At 32.5% G+C, this 17292-nt stretch overlaps 1 protein-coding gene across 6 annotated transcripts in view; it reads right to left on the reverse strand.

The window, feature by feature from the left end:
* Positions 1-1118: 1118 nt before the first annotated feature.
* Positions 1119-17292, reverse strand: part of LOC118440421 (protein tramtrack, beta isoform-like) — a 38072-nt gene continuing 21898 nt past the window's right edge. For 4 of the 6 annotated variants that reach the window (XM_035863407.2, XM_035863406.2, XM_085658089.1 and 1 more), the window contains exon 5: positions 1119-4642. In XM_035863407.2, coding sequence (XP_035719300.1) covers positions 3693-4642 — 950 coding nt within the window. In that variant the 3' untranslated portion in view covers positions 1119-3692. Of the gene's footprint in view, positions 4643-8978; positions 16620-17292 lie in introns of those variants that run through there. The other 2 variants (XR_004837831.2, XM_035863412.2) reach the window with 2 other exon arrangements.

Genomic DNA, 17292 nt, shown 5'->3' on the forward strand with positions numbered 1-17292 from the left:
CCCCTCTTTCTCTTTCTTGTCCGAAACTTCAGCAACATACACATGCAAAATAGACACGAAGCTCTCGTCATTTCTCTTATCTTCTTTTTCTTCAAAAAAAATTTCATCGCCGAGACAGAATTCATATTCAAGAAAAAAAAAAATTAAAAAAAAAAAGGAAAGAAAAGAAATATGTTCCTTGGACGCGAGGTAATAAAGATTTTACTCAATATGCACAATACACATATTATTGATAAATATATAGCATTGGCAGAGAGAGGATGCTAATTAGATGAAGAAAATAATTCTAAAGAAAAGGATTCTCGGAACGAATAACATTTTTGTTTTTTGGAGCATCCTTTACCATACATCTATGTACCTCAGGTACCGAAAAAAAAACGAGCATATATATCAAAGATGTATCGAACAGTAGTAACTTGTGGATATTTTATCAAATGAAACTAACGAAGAACAAATGAACGAACGAACAGAGGAACAAACGCGCAAGTACATATCTATGACGTAAGTATAATATATCAAAGAGAAAAAAAACAAATCGGCGAGACTCACTTCTTACAAATTTAGTGAGCGACACCATATATACTATCTGCATAGATAATAAAACTTCGTTTCCAACGTATGCGTGCGTCTGTGCATGTAAATTTACACACCTAACAAAAATAATAATAATAATAATAATAATAATAATAATAATAATAATAATAATAATAATAATAATAATAATAATAATAATAATAATAATAATAATAATAATAATATAATATAATATATATAATATAATATAATATAATATAATATAATATAATATAATAATAATAATAATAATAATAATAATAATAATAATAATAATAATATAATCGCATTTATCGCCGTTTGTCCGTAACTAAAAGTTAATATATGATGTGCTATGCTTAATCGAACAATAATATAATATTAATATAAGTCATAATAACGGTGATAATAAAAATAACATTATTGCAGTATTCATAGTAGTGCGAATATTAGTAATAATCGATAATAATTAATATTTTCTAATATATATATATATATATATATATATATATATATATATATATATATACATATATATATATATATACATATATATATATACATATATATATGTATATATATATAATCTATTATACACTGTCCCAAAACTGTAATATAGCTGTACATATATATCGAGGCTGCCATGCAGCATATATAATTTGTGCTCTTTTTATCTTTTAACTAAGCATTTAATCTAATAAACTCTGCGAGTGTCTCTTCATCTGCCCGCAGTTTTGTAGCTTGATAGACTCTGGAGTAAAATATACACGCTTTTTTCTTCCTTTCTCACAATATCTCGCTAATATGGTCTTCTACGCACCATTGGAATCAAATAAACTGGAAGATATTAAAAGAAAAGGAAAAAAAAGAAAAGAAAAGAAAAAAAGTCAGTTAGAAAACGCGCCGATGAAACTCTTTTCTCTTCGTTTACGGATATGATTTTTCACCGTGATTCGTTCATAGACTTGAAGAAAATAAAAAAATAAGACCGTACATTATACATGCATCTTTTCAATACAATATACATACATACATACATACATACATACATACATACATACATACATATATATATATATATATATATTCTTCCCTCGTAAACACTTGCGAATCGTTTGATATAATAAACATTATTTTTTCTTCTCTCTTCCTATATATGTATATATAAATATATATTTATATGTTTCTCTAATTATCTATCTAAATTGTCTGAATTATCAAAATATAGGTTAGTCTAAGATATGTCCTTTAAAGATCTCTAGATGACTACTATTCGAATACGGATATGTACTAAGGCACTTCCGTTTTTCTAGTCCCTTTTTTTTCTTTTAATTTTCTTGGACGTTAAGATGAAAAGTGGAAGATGAGAAAAAACCAAACTCTCTTTCACGTTGGAAATGTTGGGGAGGACCATCTTGCTCTTGACGATCTTGATGCGATACTGAGAGACGCGAGCATGAAGAACAGATGATGAATGAATGCAAGGAGTATCGAAGGGGAAAACCGAACAAAAACGAAGATATTTCTTGTTGCACAGACTACGCCCGCGTAAAATATTGCGTGGCTTTTAATAGAATTTTTAATAAAAGTTAGCTTTCTATTATTGACATTAAGAAGAAATAGATGTTACAATGAGTCGACCGATCGGGAAGACATTTTTTGTTATTATCCTTCGAAGAATAAAAGAAAAAAAGTTTGTAGGGCATGATGAAAGGGATCGAGCGAAAAGGAAGAACGTAGAAAAGTTGTTGACTTGTTTCGTTTCTCCGAGCAAAGCAGAAAGGTATCGAATACAAGTGAGAAAATGCGCGCATGATAAAAAAAAAAAAAAAACAGAAAGCAAAAATAAATCAAAGAAAAAAAGAAAAAGTGAAAAGCGAAGTAGATCACCTTGAACGCAAGCACCAGCTGTTATTGCACAAGATGGAGAAAGTTACGAAAACTTCGATGAATTGACGTAATTTTGAAAATCTTTTCATTTTTTTTTTTTTTTTGAAAACAAGTCTTTCTCAAAGCAGTAGACAGTATTTGAAAAAAGAGAATGAAAATAAGGAAATAAAAAAAATAAAGAAAGAAAGAGAGAAAGAAAAAAATCGTCTCCTGTGCGAAAATCCCATATATGACATCAAGATCGCCGAAAGGACAGTTAAACTGGGTGGCGGTGGCGGAGGTGAGGTGAGCCTTTCAAGGTCATCGCCATCACCGGACATCATCATCGTATGTCTGGTTGATCCAAAGCGTATCGAATGCTGTCAAGAAAAAAAAAAAAAACAGCGCTTGTGCAGCATCGTGCAACATTAGTGCAATTAAAACGAAAAAAGAAATAAGAAAATTAGGGAATATATCAAAAATATATTTATGATCAAAAATATGAAAAACTGAAGGGTTCGAGTGTACCGTTAAGATGTCGACAAAATCGAATAATTATATCTTGAATCACATCGATAAAAATAATGTATCTCTCTAGTTTATGTGTGTGTGCGCGTATGTGTATATGCATTTATAATCAAATAATAAAAAATCAAAAATTATAGTCTAAAAATGATGTTATCAATTTGTGTAAAAAATAAACAATATTCGAAAAGTTTGATCATAAATATATGAAGATATCATACAGGGTGAATGATTTAAATAGGAACATCCGAAGATATTCGATTTTTTTATAGTATATACAAAAAATTTGAATGAACAAAAATTATTTCTAAGAAACAATTTTCCTTCCTTGTTTTTTAGAAAGTTCTTTCTTTTCTAGAAAAACATTCTCGTATATTTATAAAGAATGAAAATATTCAGGTGTATTTCTATTTAAATATAATCTAAAATGTATAATTTCTGATATATTCCCCATTTAATTCCTCAATTATTATACCCTCTCCGGTTATAATTTTCTAGAAGTATATTAATGATATCGCGCGACGTTGCACTCATACGTTATGATTATTACTTGAAGATGTATTGGTGGTAGAGAGGCGTCTTTTAAGTCGATCTCGTGCTTTGTCAAAAACTCTTTTGCGACCGGGACCACTTATAGTCGTTGTTGTTTCGCTGGTCGAAGGCCTGTTCGACGTTGCTGCCGATCTACCACCAGTTTCGTTTTGCACTCTGCTTGACCCAGCTCGCCCTCGCCTCGCCGCCGCCCGCTAAGGCGGGAGAAAAAAGCCAAAAGGCATGACGCAGTCCTTAGGCATGAAGCAATCGTGAACCGTCTTCATGTGATTCTTCATTTTGTCAGGCCTAGAGAATTCTTTGCTACAGACTGGACATGGGAAGACTTTGCGTTGGTGGCCTTCGTGATATAAAAAGGCGTGTCTCTGGAAACTGTATTTGTTTTTGAACGTCTTCTGAATGTCGAGCTTCGCGCACTCGGTGCACTGATAGACTCCTTCTGATATCGAGGCATAACGAAAGAGATTCAAACCACGCACGGACATCTCGGTCAATTGTTCAGCCGGATCCTGCGAGTGGGATGTAGCGCGACGTCTCATGCGTCTTTTAGGCACCTGTCTTCCGGTTGGAGCGGACATGGTTCCGGTTGCTGTACCACTTTGTTGGCCACCGCTAGACGATGAATTCGTCGTGCCCAGTGGCGTATTACTATTGTTGTTATTGTTGTTGCTACTATTATTGTTGTTGTTATGACTGTTGTTATTGTTGTTGCTTTGGGAACTCCTTGCGCTAGCAGGCGAAGAGGACGAGGAGGAGGAGGATGAAGAGCCTCTGGTGATTGGTGTGCTCGCAGCTGCGGGCCCACCAGCTGACGTATCCATAGGACTTGGTCCAGTGGTACTGGTTGTCGATGATGACGTTGATGTTGACGATGTCGATGATGTGGACGTAGCCATCGTCGCATTTGTTGTCGTTGTCGTTATTATCGCCGAGGATGCTGTCCCGGTTGTCGTCGTCATACCCATCGATCCTACCGATGATCCACTCGCTCCTCGTTCTCCGTTTCTTCCAGAAGAAAATCCATCCGCCGTTTGAGATGCATTGCTGTTGCCCGAGGAAGAACCATGCGAAGATGCCATTCGTGTCTTTTCCTTCCATGTCTCCGTAATCGTCTCTGACTTGCTCGGCGTTGATGATGAGAATTCTGTGAAAAGACGATAATTAGTATATTCTCGATAACTTTTTTTTCTTCTATTCTCAAGCACATTCACATACGTACAAGCACATACACTCCCACATTTTGCCACACATCTACTCGTCCTAGCTTGCAACTATTTTATTAGCGACTACATTGATGGAAACGGTAAGCCGTCGGATGAGATATAACTTTATTTTTTAACTAATTTGAACATTCGAACGATTGCTTTATATTTAAAATTAAATTAAATTTATTTCCTCTTAAGAAAACCGACGACCTCTCGTCAACGATAAAGTGAAAAACATCTATTCGATACATTCTCTGCATGCACGACGTTGCAAACATAAGGACGAAACTGAATTTAATCAAACAATTGTGACATAATAATAGTAGTAATAATATTAATAATAATAATAGTAACAACAATAATAATAATAATAATAATAATAATAATAATAATAATAATAATAATAATAATAATAATGCAAAACGAAATTCATTGTATAATAATATAGATGCGGGATAAAATCATAAATATATTAACGTTTTCTATTGTATATACATCAATGATAACGTAAAATCTTGATAATATACATTTTTTCTACTTGTGAAAACGATTGGAAAAGGTTTGGGATAATTTTGTAAGGAATATTTGGTTATAAAAAAAAGAAAAAGAAACAAAATCTCCATTGCTGATAAACAAAACAAAGTAAAATCATACTATTATTTAATAAGTTGTGTTCCGTGTGTCTGTTTTACGTGTTTATGACATATGCACATATTCTATGCGTCTCTTTAGGCCATATTATTAAAATACCTACTTCAATAATAGAAATCATAGTACGGTAGGTTTAACTATAAAAACAGAGACATAGCATATATTAGGGGTTGGGAAGGTGGGGGATACGTCGAGATCCAACCCCGCGCAAATAAACTTACAAAAAAAATAATAATCATAGCTGCTAAAAGACTCTTGCGGTGCTACGATGAGAAGAGCTTGCACATGCTTTCTCGATGTAACATTGAATATACACACAAATATATATGTATATATTATACTTTGGATATACCTCAAATTTCCTTCGTCGCAAAAAAAAAGAAATAAAAGAAAAAAAAAGAGAAAACGTTTAAGAATGATGTTCGATCGAAACGTGAAACTGATATTTACAGTTCATAAGACTACATTAAATACATACAGATTTATATTTATATTTATATTTATATTTATATTTATATTTATATTTATATTTATATATATTTATATATTCATAAAATTTTTTCGAAAAACATTTTTTAAAGATATTGCACACACGTGAACATTTCTGGTCTCGATCATTGTCCTCGTGTCGCTGGTGTAAGGACAAAAATAAATATTTTTTTAAAAAGGCAGTTTACGATCTCGTCAAATTAGGGGTTAAATGCAAATAAAAAAAATAAAAATAAAAAAGAAAAAAAATAAAAAAAGGAAAAGAAAAAGAGAACAGAAAAAAATCGACACGAGTTGTTGAGAGATATGGCTGTGTACAATTAACATCGTCATATAACTATAATATATACATACAAATCGTCAACGTAAATATAAAATATTATCGCTCTCGATCTCGATGATCATTTGAATAATTAATATATATAAAATAATAAGTTCAACAAATATAAGTGTTACGCAACACATGCAAAATGATGATACGTAAAAAATAGCGATCATTCGACTTCTATCTCGAGAGTCTCGTCGCGGAACTTTTTTGAACTTAAAAAAAAAAAAAAAAAAAAAGATGTGATGTAAAATGTTAACTTTCTTTCTTTCTTTATTTTTTCAAAGCTTCCTCGACGAGACAGTGATCGCGATAAAGGGAAATTTTAAAATAAAAATGCCATTCGTTGGCATTTGCATTTTATATGTTTGTGTTGGGGGTAAGAGGGGGACTGTTAAATGGCGACGTTCGACGTATATTATTGCTTTTTATACTCTCTTATTTATATTACATTTATATATATATATATATATATATATATATATATATATATATATATTCGAACGTGGAACGTCACCGATGATTTCACTTTGCGGTTCCAGCAACTAAATAAAAATAATTTTTGGCTAAGGTCTCATGATTGTATCTGCTGGATTCATTCTTGCAATACGAGGTGACTTGGTTGTGTGTTAGATATATATGTGTACATCATACATACGTACGTACATACATACATACATACATACATACATATATATATATATATATATATATATATATATATATATATATAGACACAAACACACACCAAAAAAATACAAAGGTACAATATATAATATAATGATGATAAATAAATTTTTGCGATGTGACGAACGGAAAAGAAAGAAATTGCTTTATGTGGTCAAAGGTGTGTGGAACTTTCGCGTTCGTGTCTCTTTCTTTTTCAAAAATTCATCTAATTTCGCTCTAACTTGAAATATAACGTATTATTATATATGGCACTCGTAATATCTTGTATATGTGTGACCATTTTTTTTTTAATTTTCTTTACATTATTTTTTTTTCGATGAATCTTTCTTTGAACACAGGTACAGAAATTTACTCTTTTCTTTTTTTATAATAAACAAAGATTATAGATTTGATAAGTTTGAATTTGAAACTCGAATGTTTTTCTTTTCGTTCGACACTCGTGCGATTTTCGTCCAATGTGAAATAACGAAAAGGCTACGAAAGAGAGAAAAAAACAAAATGAGCGTAGAGAAGAGAAAAATGAAAAATACACTAAGAGAAAAAAATTAATAACAAATATACGATGCGTATTCTAATTACATACACACGATACTACTTGTTCTATGCATGTGTGTGATTCGGGTAATTACCTTTATCTCTTGTTTCAATGCGATTATTTTCGGAAGATCTCCATCTTTTTCTTTGCGTATCACTCTTTGTAATAGTAATCCGAGATAATATATGTACATATTTTTCTCTTCGAGTCATGTGGTAACACGCTAATTCGACGATCGAGTTCTTATTCTTTTCACCTCTTTCGTGTCTGTAGCTTTGTGCACGGGATTTTGAAATGTAAAACACATAAAAAAAGAAAAGTAACAAAGAAAGAGAGCGCGAAATCCCCAACAAAAAAAAAACAAATAAAAAGAATTCTTTCTTGGATCGCAAACGTAAAAGCACAAACAATACAAATTTTGTCACATAATGCGATCAACTACTGGTTGTTGCGAAAAAGTCGCGACAACGTGTCTCTGACTCTTTTTTTTCCGTTTAATTTCTCTTATCATCTGTAACGAATTTGTTGAGTCGACTCGTTTGTACATTAAATGTAGCAACGATAACAATAATAATAATAATAATAATAATAATAATAATAATAATAATAATGAGAATAAAAATAATAATAGTAATAATAATGATAATAATAATAATAATAGTAATAATAGTAATAATAGTAATAGTAATAGTAATAATAATAATAATAATAATAATAATAATAATAATAATAATAATAATAATAATAATAATAATAATAATAATAATAATAATAATAATAATAATAATAATAATAATAATAATAATAATAATAATAATAATAATAATAATAATAATAATCATAATAATAGTCATAATGACGACGACGATAATTATACAATATATAATATGATATAATATAATATAATATAATAATAATAATAATAATAATAATAATAATAATAATAATAATAATAATAACATAAAAATAACAACAAGGAGGCTTTTCGTGATGCACACGTTCTCAATATTTGCTTTCTTTTCACTTATTTTTTTTTCATTTCGTATTATCGTTCAATTATTCGTTACAGAATGGCGGGTCATTCAAAATTGGCGCATGGAACGTATGGCGTATGTTGTGTATGTTAGATAGATAAATAGATAGATAAGTAGGTAGGTAGGTAGGTAGGTAGGTAGGTAGGTAGATAGATAGGTAGGTAGAAAGAGAGAGAGAGAGAGATGGGGCACGGATGCACGGCGTGCGTTTAATAAAAAGAAAAAAGAAAAGAAATTTTTTCTTGTTTTCTTTCGTATTCTTTTTTTTTTTTTTTAATTTTTTACCGAAATCGGTTGATACAGAAACATCAAATTAAAAGAGAACGCCGCACGCCAAGCATCAAGCCTCTCAACGGCATCGGTACACAGCGAGACTTAAAAATTCTTAAATTACAATCTATTGAACACCGTTCCTTTTATTATTGATAGTCATAATCAAACAATCAGTGCATATAAAATATACTAATTCTACCCAGCGTCAGAAAAGACTCGTCTTCTCTAAAAAGTTCCCTATAAAATTTCATCGTTTTCATCTCTGCTCTTTTATTTATTTATTTATTATTTATTATTTATTTATTTTCATTTTTTTTGTTTATCTTACGCACTTTTTCTTTTCATTTTTTTATAATTATTATTATTACGCGTCTTAATAAGATCTTATAACTCTTATTTGGCACTAGAATGCGATCGCCGTCAGCGCGTTTTCTCGAAATAGAGGGATATGCACATGCAGGTATATATACGTATGTACGTACGTATTTATGAATGTATGTATGTATGAATATTATGTATGTATAGATGTATATATGTACGTATGTATGTATATTTGTGTATGTATGTATTTAACGCGCACCCGCGATCGCCGATTTTTTTTATAATAACAATTTATTCTCTCTTGTTCTTTCTTTTTTCCCTTTTTATTAAATTATTATTATTATTTTCATCTTCGCATCGCTTTCTTTCTTTCATCGTCATTATTTATGTCGCTTAAAAAGGCACCAAACGGGGGATTACTCCACTATATATTATTTACTGGTTCCCACTGAAGTACGTTAATTCAACGTATATACATATAAAATTAAAAGTCAACCGCTTTCGTTTCTTTCTTTCTCGTCTTTTTTTAACTCTCATTTTCTGACGCATTCCTTCAAAACTGCAACGACGTTAATAGGTTTTACCAACTAGCGCTAAAATATATTCGATATATAACCTTTGTTTATATATATATAATATAATATAATAATAATATATATAATATAATTTTTAATATAATAATAATTAATATAATAATAATAATAATAATAATAATAATAATAATAATAATAATAATAATAATAATAATAATAATAATAATAATAATAATAATAATAATAATAATAATAATAAATGATGGCGATAATGATGATGACGACGATGATGGTGATGATAACTGCAATAATTAACGTGTCGTGTGTATTTGTGTGTAATTACACGCACACACATCTACACAGTGAAACGGCTAGACGGAAGGCAGATGAAGTAGACAAAGGTACGTAAGGATAAAGAGTAAAAGGACGTATGCGGCGACAAAGGACAAAGAGGGGTGAAAAATGAAGAAACAATTTGTGTGTGTGTGTGTAAGTGCGAACTGTGAATATTCTTGTAAGTGTAAGTGTCCGTTTATGTGTATATGTGTTAAAATCTATCCGATAGTACAGTCTGCTTTTTAAGCCTCATCATTTACTTATTTTTTTTCTTCCGTTCTCTTTCAAGGTGCTTCTTTGCAATAGTCGCCAGTGCCAATGATGCGCGAGAACTTAATGGTAAAAGTTTATTTGACTAACGTTCCCTTTTATAAAGGGCAAACAAAGAAGAAAGAAAGAGAAAAAGAAGAAGAAGAAAGTACAAAGAATAAACACATTGGCACGACACACCCTTGCAAGAAACACGGGTATAAATATAATATACTCTACTTAATTTTTTCTTTTTTTTCTTTTTTTCTCCTTTCTTTCTCGTTTTAATGCAATTTCATTTAAACCCATTCCACCCACGATGCATAAATTAATTAAAATATGTTCCTAACACGAAATTCTTCAACGAGACGACTGCGATACCGACCACGATTGGCGTAAGAGAGTCGTTTAAAAAAAAAGAACAGCACAAAATAATTACGCGTTTTGAAAACTCACATTTTATGTTTTTCTTTTTTCAATTAAAATCATAATATAACTCGTCGAGATAGCTGCATTGTGTTATAATATCAACGAGTCACGTCATATATAAACATTTTCAATAGGTGATATCGATATTCTATCTATCAATTTTTCCTATTGTTTTGTTTCCTTTCCCCCCTTTTTTTAACGAAAGATACAAGTAACGTTCTCTCTTCTGCATTCAAAACGCCTTAAGACGACACGTCGTTTCTTCTTCGTTACAAAGATTTCGGACGATTTGAACTTTCAATTTTGTACCGCGAGAGAAAATATTTTACCTCTCGTTAAACGATAAAAGAATCTTTATCGATTCTCTCGCACTCGGTGCGAACGTTCTCTTCCGTCGATATAATGCGATTTATTATTAATTTTCAACAATCTTAATTCTAAAGTATAACAACGTTGAAGGCAACGCGTGTACGCACGAAACACGAACGTCGGCGTACGATTAAATTTTAAGAACACGTTTTCGATATCAGTTACTACGTTCTTCTCACCTATTTCTTTTTTCTTTTTTTTTTTTTTTTTTTTTCTTTTTCTTTTGAACACATTCTTTTTTTTGTACAGACATCAATTCTTAACTCTTTGGTCACGAGCCTTGAGATGCCACTAAGGAGTTTGGAATACACATTCGGAGATTATGCTACTTGTAAAAAATAAAAAATTCTTTCGTGCAAATAAGTACGGTGTACAGTTATTTCACGTATCTTTGTGAGAGGGAAAAGAGAAAGAGAAAAAAAAAATAAAAATAAAAATAAAAATAGAAATAAATAAATAAAAAAATAACTAAAAATAAATAAACTCAACTGATTTGTATAAAGCCTGCCGATATATCGAGATAAAAGTCAAAGAAATGATTTCTTTTTAACTAGTTTTTCTCCTCGCGATTTTGTCTCTTACGCCAAACTTTTCGATCGTGATCACAGTAGCTTCGCACTTTTATATATACATATACATATACATATACATATATACGTATATATGTATGTGTATGGGAACTAATAAAAATCGTACATCTTCCCAACGGTAACTCTATGAAAGGCCTACAAATCCGACCAACGATCATCGAGCGAACTTAGTCGCTCGATTTGTTTTACTTTTGTCCATTTTTCTTTTTTCCTTACACGTTTCAACTACTAACGAGTCGACTAATATAACGATACAAACTAAAAGAATCACCTAATCAACCGGTTCGCGGAAATTTATTTACTAGAGACGTATATAGATTTGCAGGCGATCCAGGAGCATCTCTATACCCTGCTATTTATTTATTTATTTATATATATATATATATATATATATATATATATATATATATAATCTAACGCACGATATCTCCTCATTAACATCGTGCTTTCTTTGCCCTCTCGTAGAGTTTTCCTACGTAACATCGTTTATCTTTCTGCCATCTAAAATTGAGTTAGTCTTAGCCTCTCAGTGATTATCAAATGTGAGTGTATAACTTTACTTATTATTTTGTTTTCTTTCTTATTTCTTTCATTATCTCTCTTTTCTTTTTTTGTTATTTCTTTTTCTTCGTTTTACTTTATTAATCGATATAAGCTGTCTAGCCGCTGCCTTTTTGCACTTTTTGTATTTTGTGTGTGTGTGTGTGTGTGTGTGTGTATTGATATATGTGTATGTATGTACGAACAAATATCAATTTATATCTTTTCCATCTATTTTTTAGATCCCCTATCCCTCCCATTCGCTAACCACCATAAACAACGATCACTTTGGACGGGTTACCTTTGACCCATCTCTCAAACATAAAGCGATTCCTTTTTTTCCCTTTTTGTTCAAGTCTGACCGTAATCGTGTTTCCAAGACGAAATATTTCAATTTCAGGCGACGAAGTAGTTCTATATTTCAAAGAACGAAAACGATCTTAAGCTCTACCTTTAAAAATCCATCAATCTATAAACACACACACACCATCGACGGTGATAGCTGTTATTCTTTGGTCCATGAAAGTTTCAAATATATTCTCGTGATACAAAATCGAGCCCAAGAAATACGGAATATGGAAAACACACGTGCATACGCGACGACACGTTTCAGCCCGATATTCCCATTTTCTATCTTCCTATACGTTACTCGTCTTTGTTTTCTATTTTTTTTTTTTCATTTGCCTCCTATCGAAAGCATAACGTCATGGTAAAATCTAATTCGTTCTTCTTGTTATACTTTTCTGGCGGCGATATCTTCTAATATTTTTAATAATAATAATAATAATAATAATAATAATAATAATAATAATAATAATAATATATATATATATATATATATATATATACATATATAATTCATATCCTCTTATATTATTTTTATCTCTCCCTCCTAGATTTCTAATCGTCTCTATCGTTTTTCTTCTTTCCATCCTTTTTTCTTTGTTTAATCTTTCTAAACACTTGATATCTCTCGAATATAACGAACGAACACGAACAGTAACACTGGTCGCAATCGTGGGCGACAGCGTAGAAATTTTCAAGTACAACTATCTAATCCCGTCGTCATTCTATTACCACCGCTACATTTTCATGCGAGCGTTTTAATTTTGTTCTTATCTGTTTTTTCTCTTTTTTTTTTTAATATATATATTTATATATATATTTCTTTATATATATATATATATATATATATATATATATATATATATGTATATAAAGTAACAACGGAGAAGGTTTCGGTTATCGTAATAATTAATTAATAGCTGTAATATTGTAATTATACTATCGTATAGCCTCTAATCTTGTCTAACGTCTATGTCCAACTAGTTGAAAAAATAAAAAGGAAAAAAAAAAAAGAAAAGAAGAAAAAAAAAGAAAGAGAAAAATTTGTATACAAATCATCGTCTCGGTCCCCTCTCCCGCGTAACAACAAACGATTCATCGTCGTTGTTGTCATCGTCGTCGTCCTTGTCGTTGTCGTCGTCGTTATCGTCGTCGTTGTCGTTGTCGTCGTCGTTGTCGTCGTCCACGTGTAAGGCAGATTTCCGTTTGCGGAACTGGCCAACCACGAACGCAGATATTGGCTGGAGAGAGCCCCGTTAGAGTGTAACGTGCAAAATATTATTTCATTACAACTACGATTGTATATTTTAGTGCTTTTTTCTCGTGACTAAGCCTATACACCATTGCCATAGTCGTAACCCTTTCGGCCAAATATTTAAAAATGTTTTTCTTTTGTTTGTTTTCCTTCTTTTTTTTTGTTTTCAAAGCTCTCGCGATTGCGTACATATCTTCTATCTCTCACCCTCGAATCCTATTCCAGCTCTAAGCTCCAAGAATTTTTCAAAGACAAAATATGTTACTTTTGAGTAAAGGATCTCAATTTCTTTCTCAATTTTCATTTTTTTTTACCACATTCGAGCAATCTTCAGGATTAAATTTCTACTCTTATTTTTTGTTCCTCCTTTTTTCTTCCATTGCTACTATCTTGAATAAATCAAAAACGTAAGTCAGTCTCCAAAGGTTCGTTTCCTCTAAAAACACGACTCAAGAATATTTTAAAAACGCGACATTGAAATTACTCGAGATAATATAATGTATATAGAAAATACAGTCGTCGATTGTTTTATTTTATTTCCTGTAAGCGATCTTAAATTTTCTACAGATAGACTAGTAAATTTTGTTTCCTTTCTTGATATCTCTTCAATTTCATCCACTATATCTTTCCTTTTTGTTTCCAAGCTCCCTTCCTCCCCCATTCGTCCTCTATTTTAAGAAGATATAAGCGAGAACAGGAACGCCACGCACACACACACACATACACACGCGTGCGCGGTTATACTTAAATCTTAATAACATGCCCTGAGACGCGCACAGACTTCGTAAAGATCAATCGTCGTCAGCCCGGACGATGACGGCGACGACGGACCGACGACGTGCATAGCTCGATCGGGTACGATACAGCATGGCACGGCGTTAAGTTACTACTAGAGTGCCTTCAGTCTATCCAATGTCAGTACTATCTTGTATTTGGTGTCGTTAAAATCGTCCCTCTACAGTCTTTCAAAAAAATTGCATGCCCCGCTCCAAAAATTTGTCGTTCGATATTTCCTTCTGCCTTCCACCACCTCTTCAAAAACCCCGGTCTCTCTTATTATACACGTCACACGTCTTATCGCGTAACGACGTTTATAGCTCGCTTCACAACTCCCTTACCCTCCTGCCTTAGTTCCTCTCTATCTCTTTCTATATTTTATCATCGATAAGAATTACGTGCGCTACTAACGATAAACCGCGATAAACTGCGATAAACCGAGTTTTCCGAAGAAGCTCATCCACAAACGACTCAACAACATGGAGGCGAACGGTCATCGTACGTAATATTGCATTTACTCAGTCTACGTGGTTCCCTTATTTACTTATAATCGCGTACTTATGCATCCAAAACGATCGTGTTTTATATATAACCTCGTGTTAAGCGCATGTTATTATTCTTTTAGAAATGTATCAACTACTACACGTACAACACGTTTGATTTTCTTTCTGCGTAATTATTATTTTTATACTAAGTCTCTCAAGTAGTAAATATACTCTCTTTCTGCAATTAGTATTTTCTTTCTCGTTACACTTTTTTGTTTCTTTTGGATTTTTATACAACACTTATTCCCCCCTCCCCCCAATCCCCACTTCGTATTTTATATTTTATAACCGCATTCTCTGGCCGCCGCCAAACAACGTGTAACTCACGTTGACGTGACGCCATGAGTCGAACGGTTGTTATTTTAATATAATAATAAATTTTTCTTTGTTAAATTCATATAATCATCTGTGTATAATCCGCTAAATCCCTACGAGGGAGATATGCGGTAAAGCTCGTTCGTTTTGTAACTTTAAATGTTCCACGCGTGCTTAATATTTCTTTTTTCCCCTTCTATCTTTTCACCACTTTTCTTTTCAAGAAAGTAGAGCCCTTCGATCTCGTTATATACGATCTGTTCTCTTCGTTACAACTTTTTACTCGACGATAAATCTGAAGAAAGCTATAAACCTCAACTAAAATCACGCTAGAAAGGATTTTCTTTCGAACCATATAACTTCGTCCAAGGCAGCCATAATAATTCTTTAAATATTCATCTTTTCATCTTTTGTGTCACTCTCATGAAACAGTTAAGCATGATTCTTCTTTTTCCAAAACTACTACCAGAATCCTTCAATCGACCTAATCTCGCGAGAACATTGTTTTTCTTTCCATTTAAGGATTATTTCTCGTGTCGGCAGAAGCGATTTTAATGATCGCATTCTGCCTCCTCTCTGCGACTCCATTATTTTCATTTTCTTCATCTTCATTTTCATTTTCTTATTTCTTATCCTCTTGTTATCGCATATTCGATGATGCGGCCTAGTTTATGATGCGACAGCTCGCAGAGAGGAGGCAACAGCAGGAGATTATCGCAATGAACGATTTCCGAATCATGGCCATTTTTGGTAGTGGCCTACCGTTGCTGACCCATGCTACTGCTACCACTATTACTGACATTCATATGCGGCTTAAGACTATGAATGATCTTAACGTGGGCGACCATGTTGTCCTTTCTTGTAAACTCCTTGAAGCAGACCGGACACGGATAGTACTTGACGTTAGGCTTGTGCGAGGTGACGTAGTGCCGGCAAAAGTTGCTGATGTGTGTGTAGGTACGATGACATACGGTACACCGATAAACGTCGCCCTCCTTAACGCAAAAGTCTCGCACCGAGCCCTCCGTTCTCTCGTTTTCGACCTTAAACGAACCCTCGAAGTCGCTCTGACTGATCTCCGACTCGCCGGCGACCAGATTAAATATGGCACTGCTCAGATTGTCTTTCGACATTTTCTGCTCCGACTCCGAGTCGGAATGTTGTTGGGGATCCTCCCCCGCCGCCGTCGCCGCAGACGTAGCCGATTTGCCCTGAAGACTCGACGCGCTGTACTCCTTGCGAAAGCACTTTTCAAAGTTGATGCGTATATGCGTCGGCGATTGCGAACCACAGCCACTCGACGTTTCCTCCGAGTCTGCAATTTAAGAAAAGACTCCTCTTTAAGATGTTCTTGCTAAGCCCGCGCCGTATTTTATTTCATTCCTTAATATATCTCACACGTGATAAATAATACAGTAATAGTAATTAATAATAAAAATCAATTATTTTTCTATAATATAGATTATAACTAATTGATATGCGATTGTATACTATAAAATTATAATATATATATATATATATACACACACGCGCGCGCGCGCACACACACACGCACGCACGCACGCACATACATACATATATATATATTATATATATATATATTAAATATATATGAATAAATAAATATATATATGTATATACATATACATATATATATTTCCATATATATAAACGTATTACTAAATTTGTGGGGGAAGCAAGAGGAAGGGTAGAGCCAGCAAAATGTGTCACCGAAATTTCGAATCGCGCTATCTCATCTCGTACTTCAAATACTTTTTTCTTTTTCTTTTTGAATTTGAATTTGAATTTGAATTTGAATTTGATTTCTTTTCATCTGCTTCTAGGACGTCCGTACACGTCGTGTCTTTTATCCTTCTTCCGACTTTTTTCTCTTTCGCTCGATCATCCTCTCGTTGCCGCTCTCTTTCTATATTTCTCTCCTTTATCTCTTTCTCTATCTCTAACTCTCACTATCTCTCCCTCTTCCT

Source organism: Vespa mandarinia, chromosome 7 (assembly GCF_050613455.1).
Source record: "Vespa mandarinia isolate Hongniang chromosome 7, ASM5061345v1, whole genome shotgun sequence".
NCBI classification, from domain to species: domain Eukaryota; kingdom Metazoa; phylum Arthropoda; class Insecta; order Hymenoptera; family Vespidae; genus Vespa; species Vespa mandarinia.